The sequence below is a fragment of the Heloderma suspectum genome, chromosome 1 (assembly GCF_057233095.1).
Source record: "Heloderma suspectum isolate Gila_16-S chromosome 1, 16-S_ref, whole genome shotgun sequence".
Classification (NCBI taxonomy): Eukaryota; Metazoa; Chordata; class Lepidosauria; order Squamata; family Helodermatidae; genus Heloderma; species Heloderma suspectum.
In genome coordinates, this window is record NC_139458.1 from 138,239,556 (window position 1) to 138,259,088 (window position 19,533).

General features: G+C 44.1%; 1 protein-coding gene across 5 annotated transcripts in view; it reads right to left on the reverse strand.

The window, feature by feature from the left end:
- SERPING1 (serpin family G member 1) overlaps nucleotides 1-19,533 on the reverse strand; it is a 38,810-nt gene that overhangs the window by 2,608 nt on the left and 16,669 nt on the right. For all 5 annotated transcript variants that reach the window (XM_084860131.1, XM_084860106.1, XM_084860121.1 and 2 more), the window contains 5 exons: nucleotides 17,176-17,647; nucleotides 15,032-15,169; nucleotides 11,949-12,152; nucleotides 5,570-5,712; nucleotides 4,492-4,711 (listed from right to left, as the gene is read on the reverse strand). In XM_084860131.1, coding sequence (XP_084716257.1) covers nucleotides 4,492-4,711; nucleotides 5,570-5,712; nucleotides 11,949-12,152; nucleotides 15,032-15,169; nucleotides 17,176-17,647 — 1,177 coding nt within the window. The remainder of the gene's footprint in view (nucleotides 1-4,491; nucleotides 4,712-5,569; nucleotides 5,713-11,948; nucleotides 12,153-15,031; nucleotides 15,170-17,175; nucleotides 17,648-19,533) is intronic.

Below are 19,533 nucleotides of genomic sequence, written 5' to 3' on the forward strand. Positions count from 1 at the left end.
TATTTTAATAGCAAAGAAATGGTCACAAATCAGGTCTGGGGGAAAACCCAGAAGGACAACACAATGAACACCGGAATGCAATGATGTCATCTCAATTCTCTGAAATAGCTAGTGCACAAAGAATGGCAATGCCAGAGAAAAAGGCCAGCATAGAAGCAACCCTATTAAGCCAAATGTAGCAAATCAGTACCTCAATAAAAGCCCTGGATTTACTGCTTGCCTTGGGACTGCCAAAACTGGGATTGGTGAACACCTGGCAGGCCTCAATTTTGTGGCTGGTGGACTGCATTTGGCTTAGCACATCACAACGGGAGAGGCCATAGCTCAATCCTGGAACACATGCTTCGAATGCTGAAGGTTCCTGATTGAATCACTTCTACCTCGATTTAAAAGGATCTCAGGTCACAGAACTGGGAAATCCCAATTGTTTGGGCTGGACCCTGCACAGCCTTCCCCAACCTGGTGCTCACTAGATGTTTTGGACTTCAGCTCCCATCAGCCCCAGCTAGCATGACCAATGGTCAGGAACATTGGCCCTGTAGTCCAAAACATCTGGAGAGCACCAGGTTGGAGAAATCCAATATAGCATGAGGGAATCTGTAAAGTGTTCAGTAGTCTCTCATGGGCCTGGCAGATGCAAATGAAATGGGCCATATATTGAAAGAGCTTATCCAGAAACAGGGAAGGGATGGGACTATGTCCTTATCTATCAGGACTTCTCCTGATGCCCCAATTTTGTAGTTGTTCAGTCGTTCAGTCGTGTCCGACTCTTCGTGACCCCATGGACCACAGCACGCCAGGCCTTCCTGTCCTGCGCTCTCTCCCGGAGCATGCTCAAGTCCATATTCATTGCATCAGTGATGCTATCTAGCCATCTCATCCTCTGCCGTCCCCTTCTCCTTTTGCCCTCAGTCTTTCCCAGCATCAGGGTCTTTTCCAGAGAGTTTTCTCTTCGCATTAGGTGGCCAAAATATTTGAGCTTCAGCTTCAGTATCTGTCCCTCCAATGAGCACTCAGGGTTAATTTCCTTTAGGATTGACTGATTTGACCTCCTTGCAGTCCAGGGGACTCGTAAGGGTTTTCTCCAGCACCACAGTTCGAAAGCATCAATTCTTCGGTGCTCAGCCTTCCTTATAGTCCAGCTCTCACAGCCATACGTTGCAACTGGGAAAACCATAGCTTTGATTATGCGGACCTTTGTCGACAAGGTGATGTCTTTGCTTCTCACTATGCTGTCTAGGTTTGCCATAGCTTTCCTCCCAAGCAGCAAGCGTCTTTTAATTTCATGGCTACAGTCACCGTCTGCGGTGATCTTGGAGCCCAAGAAAATAAAATCTGTCACTGCTTCCATTTCTTCCTCTTCCATATGCCAGGAAGTGAGGGGGCCAGATGCCATGATCTTCGTTTTTTTAATGTTGAGTTTCAAACCAGCTTTTGCACTCTCCTCTTTCACTCTCTACAAGAGGCTCTTTAGATCTTCTTCGCTTTCTGCCATTAAGGTGGTATCATCTGTGTATCTGAGGTTGTTGATAATTCTCCCAGCAATCTTAATTCCGACCTGTGATTCATCCAACCCGGCATTTCTCATGATGTACTCTGCATATAAGTTAAATAAGCAGGGCGACAATATGCAGCCTTGTCGTACTCCTTTCCCAATTTTGAACCAATCGCTTGTTCCATGTCTGGTTCTTACTGTTGCTTCTTGACCCTCATACAGGTTTCTCAGGAGACAGGTAAGGTGGTCTGGTACTCCCATCTCTTTCAGAATTTGCCAGTTTGTTGTGATCCACAAAATCAAAGGCTTTAGTGGAGTTGTCAATGAAGCAGAAATAGACGTTTTTCTGGAATTCTCCTGCCTTTTCCATGATCCAGCGAAAGTTGGAGATTTGATCTCTAGTTCCTCTGCCTCTTCTAAACCCAGCTTGTACTTCCGGTAGTTCTCGGTTCGCATAATGCTGAAGCCTAGCTTGTAGGATTTTGAGCATCACCTTGCTGGCATGTGAAATGAGCGCAATTGTGTGGTAGTTTGAACACTCTTTGGCGTTGCCCTTCTTTGGAATTGGAATGTAAACTGACCTTTTCCAGTCTTGTGGCCACTGTTGAGTGTTCTAAATGTGTTGGCATACTGAGTGCCAACACCATCATCTTTTAGGATTTTAAATAGCTCAGCTGGAATACTGTCATCTCTGCTAGCTTTGTTGTTAGTAATGCTTCCTAAGGCCCACTTGACTTCACTCTCTAGGATGTCCGGCTCAAGTTCAGTGACCGCACTATCATGGCTATCAGGGACATTCAGATCTTTCCTGTATAGTTCTTCTGTGTACTCTTTCCACCTCTTCTTAATCTCATCTGCTTCTGTGAGGTCCCTGCCTTCTTTGTCCTTTATCATGCCCGTCTTTGCACAAAACGTTCCCTTGATATCTCCGATTTTCTTGAAGAGATCTCTGGTCTTTCCCATTCTGTTGTTTTCCTCGATTTCTTTGCATTGTTCATTTAAGAAGGCCTTCTTGTCTCTCCTTGCTATTCTCTGGAACTCTGCATTCAGTTGGATATATCTTCCCCTTTCTCCCTTGCTTTTCACTTCCCTTCTTTCCTCAGCTGCTTGTAAAGCCTCACCAGACAGCCACTTTGCTTTCTTGCATTTCTTTTTCTTTGGGATGGATTGAGTTGCTGCCTCCTGAACAATGTTACGGACCTCTGTCCATAGTTCCTCAGGCACTCTGTCTATCAGGTCTAATCCCTTAAATCTATTCCTCACCTCCACTGCATATTCATAAGGGATATGATTTAGGTCATACCTGAGTGGTTTAGTGGTTTTCCCTACGTTCTTCAATTTAAGCCGAAATTTTGCAAGAAGCAGCTCATGATCTGAGCCACAGTCAGCTCCAGGTCTTGTTTTTACTGACTGTATAGAGCTTCTCCATCTTTGGCTGCAAAGGACATAATCAATCTGATTTCGATATTGACTATCTGGTGATGTCCATGTGTAGAGTCGCCTCTTGTGCTGTCGGAAAAGAGTGTTTGCTATGATCAGCGTGTTCTCTTGGCAAAACTCTATTAGCCTTTGTCCTGCTTCATTTTGTACACCAAGGCCATGCTTGCCTGTTATCCCGGTGATTTCTTGATTTCCTACTTTAGCATTCCAATCCCCTATGATGAAGAGGACATCTTTTTTTGGTGTTAGTTCTAGAAAGTGTTGTAGGTCTTCATAGAACCGATCAGCCTCAGCTTCTTTGGCATCAGCGGTTGGGGCATAGACTTGAATTACTGTGATGTTGAATGGTTTGCCTTGGATTCGTACTGAGATCATTCTATTGTTTTTGAGATTGTACCCCAGTACTGCTTTTCCCACCCTTTTGTTGACTATGAATGCTACTCCATTTCTTCTAAGGGATTCTTGCCCACAGTAGTAGATATGATGATCACCTGAATTAAATTCGCCCATGCTTGTCCATTTTAGTTTGCTGATTCCCAAGATGTCGATGTGCAATCTTGCCATCTCATGTTTGACCACCTCCAGTTTACCTTGATTAATTGATCTTACATTCCAGGTTCCTAAACAATATTGTTCTTTACAGCATCGGATTTTCTTTTCACCACCAGACACATCCACAGCTGAGTGTCCTTTCGGCTTTGGCCCAGCTGCTTCACTCTTTCTGGCGCTACTTGGAAATACCCTCTGCTCTTCCCCAGTAGTATATTGGACACCTTCCGACCTGAGGGGCTCATCTTCCGGCGTCATATCTTTTAGCCGTGATACGTTCCATGGGGTTTTCTTGGCAAGAATACTGGAGTAAGTTGCCATTTCCTTCTCCAGTGGACCACATTTTGTCAGAACTCTCTGCCATGACCTGTCCGTCTTGGGTGGCCCTGCATGGCATAGCTTATGGCTTCACTGAGTTACGCAAGCCCTTTCTCCACAACAAGGCAGTGATCGATGAAGGGGGATGCCCCAATTAGCTTTGCTTTAAAAATGAATGAACACCTCTTTTTTGAGTTAACTAACTTTTTTAGGCAAGTCTTTCCAGCAGGCTTTGAAGATAAAAATGTTTTGATAAGTGCCATACCAGGCATCCTTTATGAAAGGGGTGGACAACTTCTGGCCCTCCACATATTTTGGCCTAGAACTGCCATCAGACCTAGCCAGCATAGCTAATGCTGTGAGGCATAATTTGAGTTGCAGTCCAGCAACATCTGGAGGGCTACAAGTTGCCTACCCCTGCTGTATGAGAACCTCTTTCTCTATTTCCAGTTGAAGCCATGGAGCCCCCCCCCCCCCGTCGGGTGTGAGAGCAGCTTCCTCAGAAAAATACAAATGGATTGGAGTGAATTAGATGCACCTGGAGTGGGGCTGGGTGGCGGGTTGGCTCTCTTTCTATCACTCGCTGACCTCACCTGCCCTTTCTGCTGATAATGAACAAGTGCTTTTTTTTTTCTTTTTTTTTTATCTCTAGCCATCCTGCCACCCCCATTTTTAAAAACATTTCTTACCCATTTCCCCAATGAGTGCCATGAGGTCCTGGGAGGACTCCACCTTGAACTTGGGAAGAGTCAGTATAGTGGGTTTGAACGGGACACGGTCCAGCTTGGCCACCACAGACTTGAAGACAGTTGGAGTGAGACGCTCCTCCACCTCGGAAAGATTCTGCGACAGGGAGCGAGGCACTATGATAACCAGACTCATGTTGTGGAACAACCGGAGCCGGGCAACCTGACAAAACAAAATGCCCATTAGCCTCCTGCCTCTGTTCCATATTCTCATGTACCCTACTTTAGAGGAACATTCCTTTCTCCTTCTTGCATGGCAGGAAACCTCCAGCTCAGCATTCAGAGACTTCTCCAACTTCTGCTTTCCACTGCTTCTTCCCCTCTCCCTGTGACGTTGGGAGAAGAACAAAAGGGTTGTGTGGGCTCAACATGGTAGTTGCCACCAAGAAATCCATAAAATGGTTGTTTGTAGAAGCCTTTACAGATGTGGTCCAGTTCAGTAGCAGGAGCCTGTGCTGTGCAAGGAGATACTCAAAGCAGGAACAACTTGTTTGTGCAGGTGGGACTATAAAATTGGAATGTCTTCAGAAGTTAGAACAGGGGTGGGCTACTTGTGGCACTCCAGATGTTGTGGGGCGCACATTCCCATCAGCCCCAGCCACAAAGGATGATGGTGGGGGATTATGAGAGATATAGTACAACAACATCTGAAGGGCCACAGGTTCCCCACCCCTGGGTTATCGTCTAAGACCACACCCACACTACAGATTTAATCTACTGTGAAATCACTTTAACTTTTATGGCTTCTCCCTAAGAAATGTGGAAACAGCATTTTTGCTGGGGTATCAAAGTGATTCTTATGTCCTTCATATAGAACGACAATTCCCTGTGTACCTTGGATGACAGCCGTAACCATTAAACCAAACTGGTACTAATTTTTGTTTAGATAGGCATGTTCTTTGTGTTTTTATATAATGTTGTTGTAACCCATCCCTACTTATTTTCTTATGCTGCTTCCAATAATTCATGAGCCAGCTCTAAAAGACTGAAAAGAGAGTCCTCCACACCCCACGGACATTACCTTAGCTTGCAAGTTGCTGTCAAAGAAGGAAGCCACTGGATATTTCTTGCTTGTCATCATGGGCACCTTGATGGGAGGGAGGCCTGGACGGTAGAATTCTTCCTCCTTTGTGTGTTTCAGTTTAAACACAGTTTTCCACTTGGCTGGAAAGATGAAGAACTTGAATCAGAGGGAACGTATTTACGTAGATATACCAACCATATAAGAAGAGTGCAGCTGAAGAAGCTCACTGAGTGAATGAACAAGGAGAACTAACAGGAGTTTGGTAGTGGAGTTCAGTGGAGAAGGTCCCTAACAAACTTTCTCCATAAGGTAAGTAGACAGTGTGTGCTTATAAGGGCCCACCAACTGAGAAGGTACGGGAATAAGAAGAAGAAAGGGCCACTGCACTGATAGTGAAGAAAGAGGGAGGACCCACATGGAAGATAAAAGGGGCAGATGTGATCCAGCAGTGGTGATCTGCAAAATATGTGGTATGTTTGTTTTCCTGCCTGAAATAAGATGACATACATTTGCAGCAAGTGCAAGCTGGCTGCATTACTAGAAGAAAAGGTAAGAGGTCTGGAACAGCAAGTAGCCATACTCTAATGTAGAAGAGAGAGGATGAAGAGTTCTTGGACAGAACACAGGAGGCACTGGAAACACAACTGCAGGGGGCCACTCGGAAAGAGGAGCAGGATGAATGAAAGGAGGAGCAACGTGTATGGACAACAGAGACACGCAGAAGGAAGAGATTGAGAAGGCACTCTGCACCACTGGAAACAAGAAACTGCTTTGAGGCTCTTGGCTCTGAGTCTTTGGGGGGAGGTTTATAGCAGATCTCACAGGATAGGAAGCAAAATGCTGGAGCCCTATGCAACAGATGGGACGGAACAGCTCCCTGCAGCAAGAGGAAGAGAAGGATGGTCGTGGCATGACTCCCTAATGCGAGGAAGAGAAGAGGATGTGCACTGGCCAGACCTATTGGCTCGAGAAATGTGTTGTCTCCCAGGAGCATGGATTGGAGATGTGATGGAGTGGCTGCCAAAACTCATTGTCCACAGATAGTTATCCCCTACTGCTTATCCATGTGTGAACGAATGATACTGCCAAGCACAGCTATGACTACATTGTGTCAGGCTATGAAGCTCTAGGAAGGAAGCTCAAGGACTTTGGGGCTCAAGTGGTTTTCTCAGCCATCCTTTTAGTCCATGGAAGAAGACTAGAAAGGAAAAGAATTCTGCAGGTGAACAACTGGCTACAAAGATGGTGTCGCCGGGAGCAGATTTGGTTTCTGGGACAATGGTTTACACTTTTTGGATGAAGGACTGGTGGCGGGAGATGGACTGCACCTCAAAAGACTGAGAAGAATGTGTTTGCCCGAAGAATGGCAACGTTGATCAGAAGGACTTTAAACTGAATCCTCTGGGGGATGGAAATGAAAGCCCAGAGGTAAGGAATACAGATAAGGGCTCATGATCTGTAACAGGAACTGGGAGAGCAGCTGTTGTAGGGGCTGTTAAACCTTTTAATAAAAATGCAGGTAAATCATTGGAGCTTAAATTAATGGCTTTTGATGTCTTTATTTTAATGCTCAAAGTATGGGAAATAAACAGGATGAGCTTGAACTCTTGATTCAAGAAGGTAACTATGACTTAATAGGTATAACTGTGACTTGGAGCATTTCTACATGAGGTTTTTATTGCACGCTCATGATTGGTCACTCATGGAAGTTTGCAGGTCCTTTACATGAAGTCATCAACCTCCAGGGTGTCTCCCATGCTTTCTTACACTTAACCCAGGTTTTAAAAGATTGGTGTTAACCAGATAAGGAATGTTAATCTGTTATATCAGCAGTGTGTAATTACGCAGTTCTGCTACACAACAGTGCCATCTCATGGCTGTACAAGGAAACACAGAGAACTTGCAGACAAATGACGTCCCCAGATCAAAGTATGTATACGCCTGTGTGAAGGAGCCGATCTTCATCCTGCAAAGAATCCGGAAGCAAAAGCCCCATTAAGTTGCGGGATAAAAAACCTGGTGTGGAGAAGCCCTTGGTGGGATTACTCCCATGAGCAGAACATAGCAATTGAAGGATATAACTTATTAAAAAAAAAAGAAGCAATAGAAAGAGGGGAGGAGTTGCACTAAATGTTAGAAATATATACACATGAACCGAAATTCAAGAGAATGAACATGGTGGCCCCACTGCAAGCATCTGGGTTAAAATAAATGGAGGAAAGAATAAAAACAATACTGTGGTTGGAGTGTACCACTGACCACCCAACCAAAGAGAAGATGTGGATGATGCTATCCAACAAGTTGCAGATATTACAAGGAAGCATGATACTTGCTGGGAGACAAACTCTGCCCAGCATGGTCTCTCCAGGATATTCCTGAATTGTCTTGCTAACAACTTTCTTCTTCAAGGGGAGGAGGGAGAAGCAGGAGAATCAGCCATCCTTGACTTGATTCTGGCCAACAGGGAATAGCTTATGAGGTAAAAGTAGCAGGAACTTTATGGGACAGTGACCGTGCAATGCTCGAGTTCTTGATTTAAAGAAAGACTAAAACTAAGTGTAATCAAACGTGTGCTTTGGACTTCAGGAAAGCTGATTTTAACAAGCTCAGAGCAATGATGAGCAGGATTCCATGGCAGGAAGAACTAAAAGGAAGAGGAATTCAAGAGGGATAGGAGTTCCTCAAAAAGGTGATATTAAAGGTGCAATCAGGAACAATCCCAATGAGGGGAAAAAATGGAAGACAACAGAAGAAACCAACATGGCTACAAAAAAGGCTTAGTGATGATCTGAAAATCGAAAAGGATACATATAGGAGGTGGAAGGAGGGACAAGTCAGTAAGGAAATGTACAGGCAGATAGTCTGGAATTGCAGAGATGATAACAGAAAGGCTAAAGCTCAGAATGAACTGAGGTTGGTGAGGGATACTAAGAATGGCAAAAAAAGGCTTTGTCAGATATGTTAAAAGTAAAAGGAGGGCAAAAGTAATGGTAGACCAGCTGTGCAGCAAAGATGGTGAAATATGGCAGGTGACAAAGAAAGGGCAGAACTGCTCAACTCCTATTTTAGCTCAGTCTTCTCTCAAAAGAAGATCTGGTCCCATCTGGCATATGTGACAAACAGGCTGAAGGGATAGAAGTGCAGCTTGAGGTTGACAGAGAGATGGTCAAGGAATATTTAGGCACCTTAAATGAGTTCAGGTCCCCAGGTCCAGATGAATTGTATCATGGGGTGTTGAAGGAGCTAGCAGATCAGAACCTCTATCTGTTATCTTCAAGAAATCCTGGAGAATGGGTAAAGAACTGGAGGAAGACAAATCTTGTTTCCATCTTCAAAAAGGAAGATCCAGGCAATTACAGACCAGTCAGTTGGACATCAATACCTGGGAAGATGCTAGAACAGATTATAAAGTGCTCAATCTGTAGGCACCTTGACACTAATGCAGTGATCAATAGCAACCAGCATGGATTTGTCAAGAACAGTCCTGCCAGACTGATCTTATTCTATTTTTCAGTCAGGTAACTTCCTTAGTACATCATGGAAATGCTGTGGACATAATATATCTTGACTTCAGCAAGGCTTTTGACAAAGTACCCCATGATATCCTGATTAGGAAGCTAGTTAAGTGTAGGTTAGATGGCATTACAGCTAGGTGGTTCCACAGCTGGTTGGAGAACTGTACTCAAAGAGTGCTTATCAGTGGCTCTTCAACAAACTGGAGGGAGGTGCTGAGTGGGGTGCGGCAAGACTCGATCCTGGGCCCTGTATTCTTCAACGTTTTTATTAATGACTTGGAGGAAGAGGTGGGGAGAATGCTTATCAGATTTGCAGATGACACAACTTTGGATGGAATAGCTAATACCTCAGAAGACAAAAGCAACATTCAAAATTATCTTGATAGGTTAGAAGACTGGACAGAAAATAACAGAATGCAATTTAACAGAGATAAGTGCAAAGGTTTTCATTTAGGAAAAAGGAATCAAAAGCACAGGTGTAAGATGGGGGATACCTGGCTTGGCAACAGTACATGTGAAAGGATCTTGGAGTTGTAGTCAATCACAAGTTGAATATGAGGCAGCAGTGTGATGTGGTTGCAAAAAAGGCAAATGTGGTTTTAGGTTGAATCAATGGAAGTATAATGTCTAAATCATGGAAACTAATAGTTCCACTCTACTCCGCACTGGTCAGACCTCACCTTCAATACCGTGTCCAGTTCTGAACATGACACTTTAAGGATTTAGATAAATTGGAATGAGTTCAGAGAAGGGCAACAAAGATGATCAGGGGACAAGAAACCAAGTCCTACGAGGAAAGATTGAAAGAACTGGCTGTGTTTAGCCTTGAGAAGAGAAGACTGAGGGGGATATGATAACAGTTTTCAAGTACCTAAAGAGTTATCACACAGAAGAGGGCTGCAACCTGTTCTGTATCATCCAAGACTGTAGGGCATGGAATAACAGGCTTAAGTTACAGGAAGTCAGATTTCGGCTGAACATCAGGAAAAACTTCCTAAAGGACAGAGCAGTCAGAGAATGGAATCAGCTGCCATGAGAGGTGGTGGGCTCCCCATTGCTGGTGGTATTCAACCAGAGACTGGACAGCCATTGGTCAGGGATGCTTTAAACTGGATTCCTGCACTGAGCAGGGGGCTGGATGCAATGGCCTAAATGGCCCCTTCAACTCTATGATTCTATGAATCAGATCAAGGGCTAATCTTGTCCAGCATCCCATTCACACAGTGGCCAACCAGATGCTTCCAAGAAACCCACAAGCAGGACATGAAGGCAACAGGCCTAGCAGCCTCCCATAAATTGTTTCTGCACTAATGAAAAAGTGCTTCCTTTGGTCTGCCCTGAATCTCCTGCCAGTAAGTTTCATTGGATGGCCCTGACTTCTGGAATGCCCTATGGCAGCAGAATACCTTATCATAAGGATGCAGACTGGGCTGTGCTTCTTTGTAAACCAAAAGAAAGAGAAATCATGCTCCATATTTGATGAAGTCACAATCCATGTTCCTGACATTTCCTATCCACTCCTGCTCTTTATGCTTTCACAAACTGGCTTTGGACAAACACATTCCAATCCCTCCAGCAGTTCCCATTCCTGGTGCCCACCAGATATATTTGACTACAACTGCCGTCGTCTCCAGCCAGCATGGCTATTGGCATGGCCATGGCACACCAGCATGGCCATGGCACACTGGAGAGCCAGTGTGGTGTAGTGGCAAGAGTGTTGGACTGGGAGCCGGGAGATCCGGGTTCTAGTCCCCACTCGGCCATGGAAGCTCACTGGGTGACTTTGGGCCAGTCACAGACTCGCAGCCCAACCTACCTCACAGGGTTGTTGTTGTGAGGATAAAATGGAGAGGAGGAGGATAATGTAAGCCGCCTTGGGTTCCTTGCAAGAGGAAAAAAGGCGGGGTATAAGTGCAATAAATAAATAAATAATAAACAAACATGCAGTTTCTTCCTCCAGCTAGTGCATTTGTCACAGAATGTGTGAGGTGAGGATTGTGGTTGCAGGAGTGTCAAGGGCCCTAGCATACTTATATTCCCTGCAGAACGCTCTCCATTGTATGCAGCTATATATGGTGAAATTGTCACTAAATCAAGGCTAGCATTAGTATAGTGCTAGCAACACAACCTGGCTTTTACTGTTGTTGCTGTCTGGTAGCACCCATTGACACGTAAAAAAAAGACCACCAGGAAGCCTCACTTGTAAGCTCCCAATATTAAAATGGGGAGAAGGGACACCGCATTATCATGGGTCACCTCTAAAGGTCCATTCTATATTGCTGTCTGGAGCAGTCTTTTTTGTGAAAGAATCTGGGAGAAAGTTGGGAGACTGAAATGGTTCCCAAGTCACCTAATTTCAAGGACATGTTCCTGGTTCAAACCAGATGTCACAGTTCTTTGTTATTCTTTTGAAAAATAGTGTCATGTATTCCCCCCCCAGAAAGTTATTATACTGCTTTTCATTTTTTTTATTAACATCCCAAAGCAGTTCACAATATAAAGCGATGATAAAATACCATAGAACTGATCAATAAAACAATGAAACAGTAATAAAACAATAACACAGCTCATTAATGTTGAACCAGGGAAACTACCCAAAGGGCATTGTTGGTGTAACATAGAGTTTCAGTGAGTGTAGGAAGCCCTGAAAGGTGCCTTTGTTGCAGAAAATATATGTGGGGAGTGATGCAGCCCTGAGAAATGCCATGGCAAGGCAAAGGGGGCTATTTGGCATCTATTTCGGGGGAAGTGTTTTAGGAGTATTCTGCCCAAGGGTGAGTATCTGGAGTTACTCTCTCTGGGTGAGCAGACTCTTCAGCTCAGATGTTGGGTGCAGGAGGCCCTAGGAACTTCTTACTTACACCTGAAGTAGACAGCATTGAGAAGCACCATCTGGACATCTGGATCCAGCTCATCCAAGAGCTTCTTGATCTTGTAGTTAGTATTTCTGTTCACCCATGCGTTGATTTCAACCACATCCTGTTTGGTGTTTTTTGTAAGCGGTGAGAACTTGGTTTGATAGTACTTCTCTGACTGGTTGCGGAAATCACTGCCCAAAGTGAGTGCTGTGTATAAAAAAACAAAGGAGAGGAAAAGCTAAAATACCAGCTCAAGACAGTCATATTCCTGGTTCTTATGGATTTTCTTGACAGATCTCCCTAACCCTGGGGTCCCCAATGTGGTCTCATGGACCACAAAAAAAAAAAGTGGGAAGCTGGCATGCTACAAAACAAAGGGCTGCTCTTCAACACCATCTTTATTTGGGTTCAAAGGAATGGTCTTGTGCTTAAGACCCCACCTCTGCCTTTTACTTAGTTTCTTGGGCAAGATACTTTTCTTTTAGGGCATCTCTACACCAGCCTAAAATCCTGCATTTAAAACAGGGCTTTCTGCTCCAGTTTTAAATGCAGGATCATGACGACTCCCTTTTTTACCCACTTCCTTTTCCCCACCCCCCTCCCGCTCCTTCTCCCCGTATCTGAGTCTTCCATTATCTTTCACTGATCTCACTCCTCTTCTTGCTGCTTTTCACGGAGGAAACTGAAGCGGAACCCAATGAGGTGGGGGTGGGGGTGGTAATTTGATAGCTCATTATTTGAGATCTATTTAAAAACGGAACAAAGGGCATTTAGTGCAGGAGATGCCTTGAATGATCATGGTGTCATGTAAAGAGCCTGCAAACTTCCGTGAAGGAGCAATCTCAATCGCAGGGTAAAAGCTCCGTGTGAAAGAGCCCTTAGTCTCATCAGTTTGCTTTCTGGGAAATGAGAGTTTTGTGACCAGCCATGTCCACCATGGCAGCAATTTTATGTATGGGCAAGACCTCTGCTCTATGGCAGCCATTTTATTAGAGTGCACATAATACTATCTCAAAATTCCAAATATGCCCACCACCCCTAAAAGTTTGGGGACCCATACTGGCTACCCCTGCAGTGGAGCACATGGTTGTTTTTTAAACAGGTTTTTACAGTTCAGCTGTTCATTTCGAATATATAAAGTGGTGGTGGACAGCCACAGCTAATTCAAACATGAAATTTGGTGCTCATGGATTCATTTTTTCAAAGGATCCCATGGGTGTCTATAACTATATGTGGAAATGTTACCTGGGAATTGGTTGTCCATGTAACTTCCTGTAGCCAAATACTGGCAACAGCAACAGGTACTAACCAGGTTCCTGCTCACAGATATATTTACAAAAAATTCCAGTTTCCATGAAGCATCTTCATATATAGGGGCTCACAAAAAAAAAACTTGTGGACATAAAAATGCTATCTCAGAATAACTCCAGAGATGTGACTTGAAGAAGAGAAGAACCAAGCATTATGATTTAAATTAAGAAGTTCTTCACTCCTGCCCTTCAGCCATCCTTCATTTTTTTTAATTCAGTGATTTAGTTAAATGTATTTATTTAGATATTTATATGCTGCCTTTCTACACCAAATCAACCCAAGGAGGCAAAGAAAATACAGGTGTAGAAACAAACATTCAATGACATAATACTATTTTTAAATATTTTAAAATTCAAAAAAAGAAAAAGAAAAAAATGTAATTAAAAAGTCATTTAAGACACAATCCTATGGCCATTAGTTAGTGGCTAGATGGCCATAGGATAGGTCGGTTCCTGGGAACCAACCTTGGAGCCCATGCTCCACGGTTGGTTCCTTGAGAACCGACCTTCATCCCCTCTCGCGCTGTCTCATAGGCAGTGCGGAATGGCCCCGTGCTCCATGCTCGGAAGAGAAGCAGTGAAAACGGGGCATTCCTGGGGGTCTCCTGGGGTGGGTAGGGCGGAAGTGCCATTCCAATGCTTCCTATGTGTTGGCCAGCGTCTGCCCCCCCCCCCAGCTCCGCCTTCTCACGGCTAGGCAGTAATCCCTTCCTTCTTACTTGTGGATAGAGATGCATAAACTGGATTGTTTTACTGTGCTGCTTCTTTCTGTTATTTCTGAAGAGTTTTGGAAAGGGGTGGCTGTGGGGATGCTCAAGCAAACAGATGAATTTTGGATGCTCAGAACTTGCTGGCCATGCTTACTCCTGAGTAATTCAGTCCTCCTTACTTATGAGTATAGATCCATAAGATGGATTTTTGTACTGTGATGCTTCCCACTGTTACAACTGAGGAATTATGGAGAGGGGTATCTGTGAAGATGCTCAGTGAAAGAGATGCATTTTGGAGGCTTTTCTGTGGGGGTCTGAGGATATTATCATTATCATCTTTCAGTGTCTCCTTTTGCAATGGGTTGCTGCTGGTTCCAAAGACGACTGTTCTGTGTTGTTGCTCTGGGTTACCATTAACATCACAATAATTTTTTGTGACTATGTGGATTCTCAGCCCCACTGCTTTGCACTCATGATCTTTAAGTCATGATCTTTAAGCCTCTCCCACACTGGAGGCCTTCAAGACGAGGCTGGACAGCCATCTGTCAGGGATGCTCTGACTTGGATTCCTGCATTGAGCAGGGGGTTGGACTCAATGGCCTTGTAGGCCCCTTCCAACCCTACTATTCTATGATTATATGATTCTAAGTCACTTGATTCTCTGGGCAATGGGCGTTGTTTGTGGAGCAGGTGAATGTGTGTCCAAAGAAGTTCCCCTCTCTCAATATAAACAAATGTGAGAGTGGGTCCCCTGTTGCAGGTTGGGAATCAGGGGTGGGTCTCAGGTTTGGACAGGTTGAAGACCACTGGTTTAAAGGATGCATATCCATATATACTATATGTATAGTTTAAAGCACCTTATAGTACCATGACATTGATAAATGTTGCCAAGCTAGAGAAATTAAAACAGAAGATATCAAGATCCCAGGAAACTCATGCTTTCCTTCCACGAACCCATTTCATGCTATTCAGGAATAGCAGTAATGTGTGTGTTGGTGGTGGAGGGCAAATTGTACTAGGGCACCAAGATACCTTGAGTTCATCTTGAAACTGTAAGGTTACTCACCTGGTTGGTAAAAAATCGCATTGGCTGAGATCAGTGCTTCTGATTTGCTGAGGGATTTCAGTGCTTTATGGACACATGTGAAATCTTCAGAATAGAAGAGCAGCTTCTCAAGACGGTTTTTGGTTTCACCACAGGCCCCTGTATGGCAAAGACATGGAAGCATGGAGGAGGTATATATATATCACTATGCAGGATGAGGCTTTCCTTTAGCAAGGTAATTATTGAGAGATGGGTAGCCTCTGTTTCCTTAAGTCAAGAGTCCTCACATTGTCCTTATGATTTTTAATCTATGGCCTGTTGATTATATTGTATCGTTGATTGTTTTAGCTATAACGTATATTCATATTTTTATTATTGTACACCACCTGGATATGCTGTACATGTCAGGCAGTATAAAAATATTTTAAAATAAAAATATAAATAAATAAATGTTCTAACAGTGGCCTTCACTGTGGAACTTATTTTCTGAGGGGGCGATATTCACGACAACAGAATGAGATGTGCATTGGAGAATTACCCGGATTTTTATGGAATCAGCTTTGGTCTGTCAGGGACACACAAAGCAAGATAAGCCACGTGTACTGTACCTTTAAAATCCGGTTTTCAGAGGTCACACAGCGCTTGAAAGGAACATACTTTCAGGTGGGGTGGGGGGAGTAGAACTGAACATCATCATCCTCGCAGGGACTGCTCAACCAATGAGAGAGGCTTGTTTCCTGCCCCTGTCCAGGCTCCCCCCTGCTACTACGTTATCCCCCCACCCTTTCCCCCAATGTACATACTTTTGCTTTGAGAAGCCAAAATTCCTGATTCTGGAGTGCAGCATCTGAAGGCCGCCCCCCCTTGGAGCAGCCCAGCCCCCCAATTTTGCCCCATTCCAGCACTCTGCCAGAGTTATTGCTTCCAACCCCCCCATTTCTCCTTCTCCCTGCTCACAATGAGAAGCTCCTATAAACCCAAAAGTTAGCCTTTAAACCTTTACTGCTTTAGCGAAATACCCTGGAGAAGCTGGAAGAGGTTTGTAGATGAGACCTGTGGTTCTGAATGCATAGAGATACGTTAAAGATTCACTGCAGGGGAGCGAAACTTATTTCTTACTTCCGAGTAAACATGCACAGAAAGGGCAGGGGAGATATGTTTAAGGTTAAAAGCAGGCCAGCTAAGGTGATTGAGTGTCCCCACTACTGCGGTAATGTGAGGGGTCGCTGCTGCATTCCTGGGGAGTTTCTCAATGGGAAAAGCTACTTTGATCAGGGAAACAAGGGGGAATGGGGCACTTAATCCCCTTGACCACATCACTGCCAGGTCACAGAGGCACACCCAGGATTTAATGCTGGGAGGGGGACATGGCACATGGTGGCAAAACCACCAGGGAGCCGCTTTCAGTAAAAAAAAAAGTATGGGGCTTAAGCTTAAATGAATCAAGATGGTGACACAGAATCACAGTCTCCCCAAAACAGAAATGCAAGACAGTTATGGGTTAAAGAGATGGCAGTATATACATAATCATATCTAAATAAGGGACATCTGCAAGGGGTCTGAGGGATGCTTCATAACTTACATTTTTCTTACACAGACATAATCTCTGCATAGGAAAACGTATGTATATGTAGAGGGCCTTTTCTGCTGTGGCACCCCGGCTATGGAATGAACTCCCTGGAGGGTTCACCTGGCTCCCACATTGTAGTCTTTTCAGCGCCAGGTGAAGACCTTTTTATTCCCCAGTATTTTGGCATTCTAGTCTTTTAGCTCTAGCGTTTTAAATCTGTATTTTAAATCTTTGCATTGCTGCTAGGTTTTATTCTGGTTATACTTTTATATTGTAGTTTTAAGCTTTCATATTTTATGTTGTTTTATGCTGTACCTTGAGGTTTCAATTTTTGTCAGCTGCCCAGACAGCTTCAGCTATGGGGTGGTAAATAAATAAATAAGTATATAGCAATATTTGAAATATAGTGTGAGGGATTCAGTTACATGAATCAAAGAGCTGACATGTGCTGAGACATGTCCTAGCAGAAGGAACACTCATGCTGCGCTTCATATACGATGGATATACCCCCATCTCCATGTAGAAAAATATTAACAGATGCAGAGGCAGAGGCAGTTCGTAGCAATTATGTACCTACTTGACAGTGTAGCCTTACCTAGCAAGAGGTTGGAGAGCATTGTTGAAATACTGACGGGTGAGAAGACGAAGTTAGAGTCATGCTTTCCACGTCGGATTGCTGTTCTATAGATCTCCACTGCAAATTCAGTTACAGCCTCGGACAATTCCATGTCATCCTCTGGAGTGGGATAAGAACATGCCGCCCACGGGTTACTGCGTGGTTGGCAGTTTGGGGACAGGCAACTGGTTTCAGTAGTTGTCTCTGCTGTTGTGGGAGCTGTGGTTGATGCTCTAGCAGACGGTTCGGTGGCATTCAGACTTTCTTGGATGTGAACCTCAAAGTCGTTTGTCTGTTTTAAAGTAGTAGCGGTACCATTATTCTCTTCTTCCCCTCGAATTTCATTAGATGTAACATTCAAGTCAGTAGTTTCTTCTTTCTCATGACTCCCTTCTTTTTGTCCTTCTTCTGTCATTGTCTTTATACTCTCTCCAGCATCATCTGGAATCTCCTGTCAAGTAGTATTATTCATTTTATTATTTACTACATTTTCATACTGCCCAACAGCCAAAGTTTTCTGGGTTGGTTCACAAAAGTTAAACCCCCCAAATATGACATAATAAAATATAAAACCTTTAAAAGTTTAGAGTAGTAGTATGCTGTAGTAGTTAACAATACATTATAGTTATACCATAATGCATAATGCCTTATATAGTTGGAGTGCTTTCAGACAAGACTTTTATCATGCCATTGCCCTGTCTGATTCACAGAATTTTACAGGAGGGTTCAGACATCACCTTCTTCAACTCGTAACCCTTCCATGTTTTCCCACCACTTCCTCTGCCTTTTTTTCTTACTGCAGGAAATCCATTAGGGGGGGAAAAAAAGACAGAACAGCTGCAAAATTGCCTTCTGATTGCTAGTGCAAGGAAACAATCCCCACCCCCCACATCTGGAAGAACCCACAGACAGAGTTGGGGTGCTTCTAGATGAGGCTTTCATCCCACTACCACCCTGCCTCATCCTCGGAATTTTACAGGGATGAGGTCCAGATAACACTGTCTTCCACTTGTAACCCTCCCATGTTTTCTCACCACCTCTGTCTCTCCGTTAAGGAGAAAAAGATGGAATAGCAGCACAAGACCTTCTGACCGTTAGCGTTAGGAGCCCTCTGTCTGGAAGCACCACTGGTGCTTTTATTAATCAGCAACAGTAAGAGTTTTATGCACTTTTTGCCGGCTCCTAACCACTGTTTCTTGACCATGGAACTTCAAGAACAAGCTATTAGGTTTTTTTCATATTAATCACAATCTCCCGTGAGACAACAAGTTTTGATATGCCCCCACCTATATGGGTTTGACACAACTTTATTCCTGGGAAACCCCTCACATAGAAGACACTGTAAGGGCCAAACTACACTGTAAGGACTTAGATATCTCACTGTATTCAATGTGATTGTTTTTTTTTAAAAAAACAAAAATAGCAGGTGCATGGTGGGGGTATTGCTACTGAGGACTCCAGCAGGCCTGGAGTATGATGCTTTCCCCTCTGCTCCAGTCTAAAGAAAATTGTCCCTCCCCTGAAGCTGCTATTTCATTGGGAGGAAAGCTCTCACTGGTGCCAATGCGAATTTCCCCCTGCTCTACTGGAAATAGCAACTTCAGGGGGATGATTTTCATTGGGGGCTTCTTCACACAGAGCTTTTATCCTGCTGTTGAGATTGGTTACTCACAGAAGTTTGAGGGTCCTTTAGATAACGTCGTCAACCTCCAGGACGTTTTCCACACTAGAAGACCTCTATTCCATTTTTTAAAAGATCAGAGATAATGAGCTATCCAATTACCCTGCTTGAGTTCTCCTTGAGTTCCCCTCATGAAAAGGGGAAAACAAGAGGAGCTAGACCACAGTGCCATCTAGTGGCTGTATAATGAAATGTATGGAAGACTCAGATAAGGGAGGAAAGGAGGGGGGAAAGTGGGGGAAAGGAAGTGCATGTAAAGGGAGTCTGCCATGATCCTGCATTTAAAAGGGAAGCAGAAAGCCCCGTTTTAAAAGCGGAATTTTAGGCTGGTGTAGAGATGTTGTGGGACTGTGGTAGGAGGAGGAAGGTATCAGAAGTGGATCGTCCTTCCCCCTTCATAATCAACACCACAAGGAGACAAAGCTTCAGGCTAATACAACTTTATTTTGCTAGACACAAGCCTCTCTACAAATGCAGATTCCAGGAAAATTTCAGACTGCTTCAGGACCCTAAACAACTAATCCGTGATCCCTAATTAGAGGAGATGAACCAGAGAGTAGTGAAGTTGCCGACAGTTTGGGTGTGAACGTCACGGCCAGAGTTGCTTCTCAGTGATGCCCCTCCCTTAGGGTGGCTCCCTCCTACACTGGCTTCCA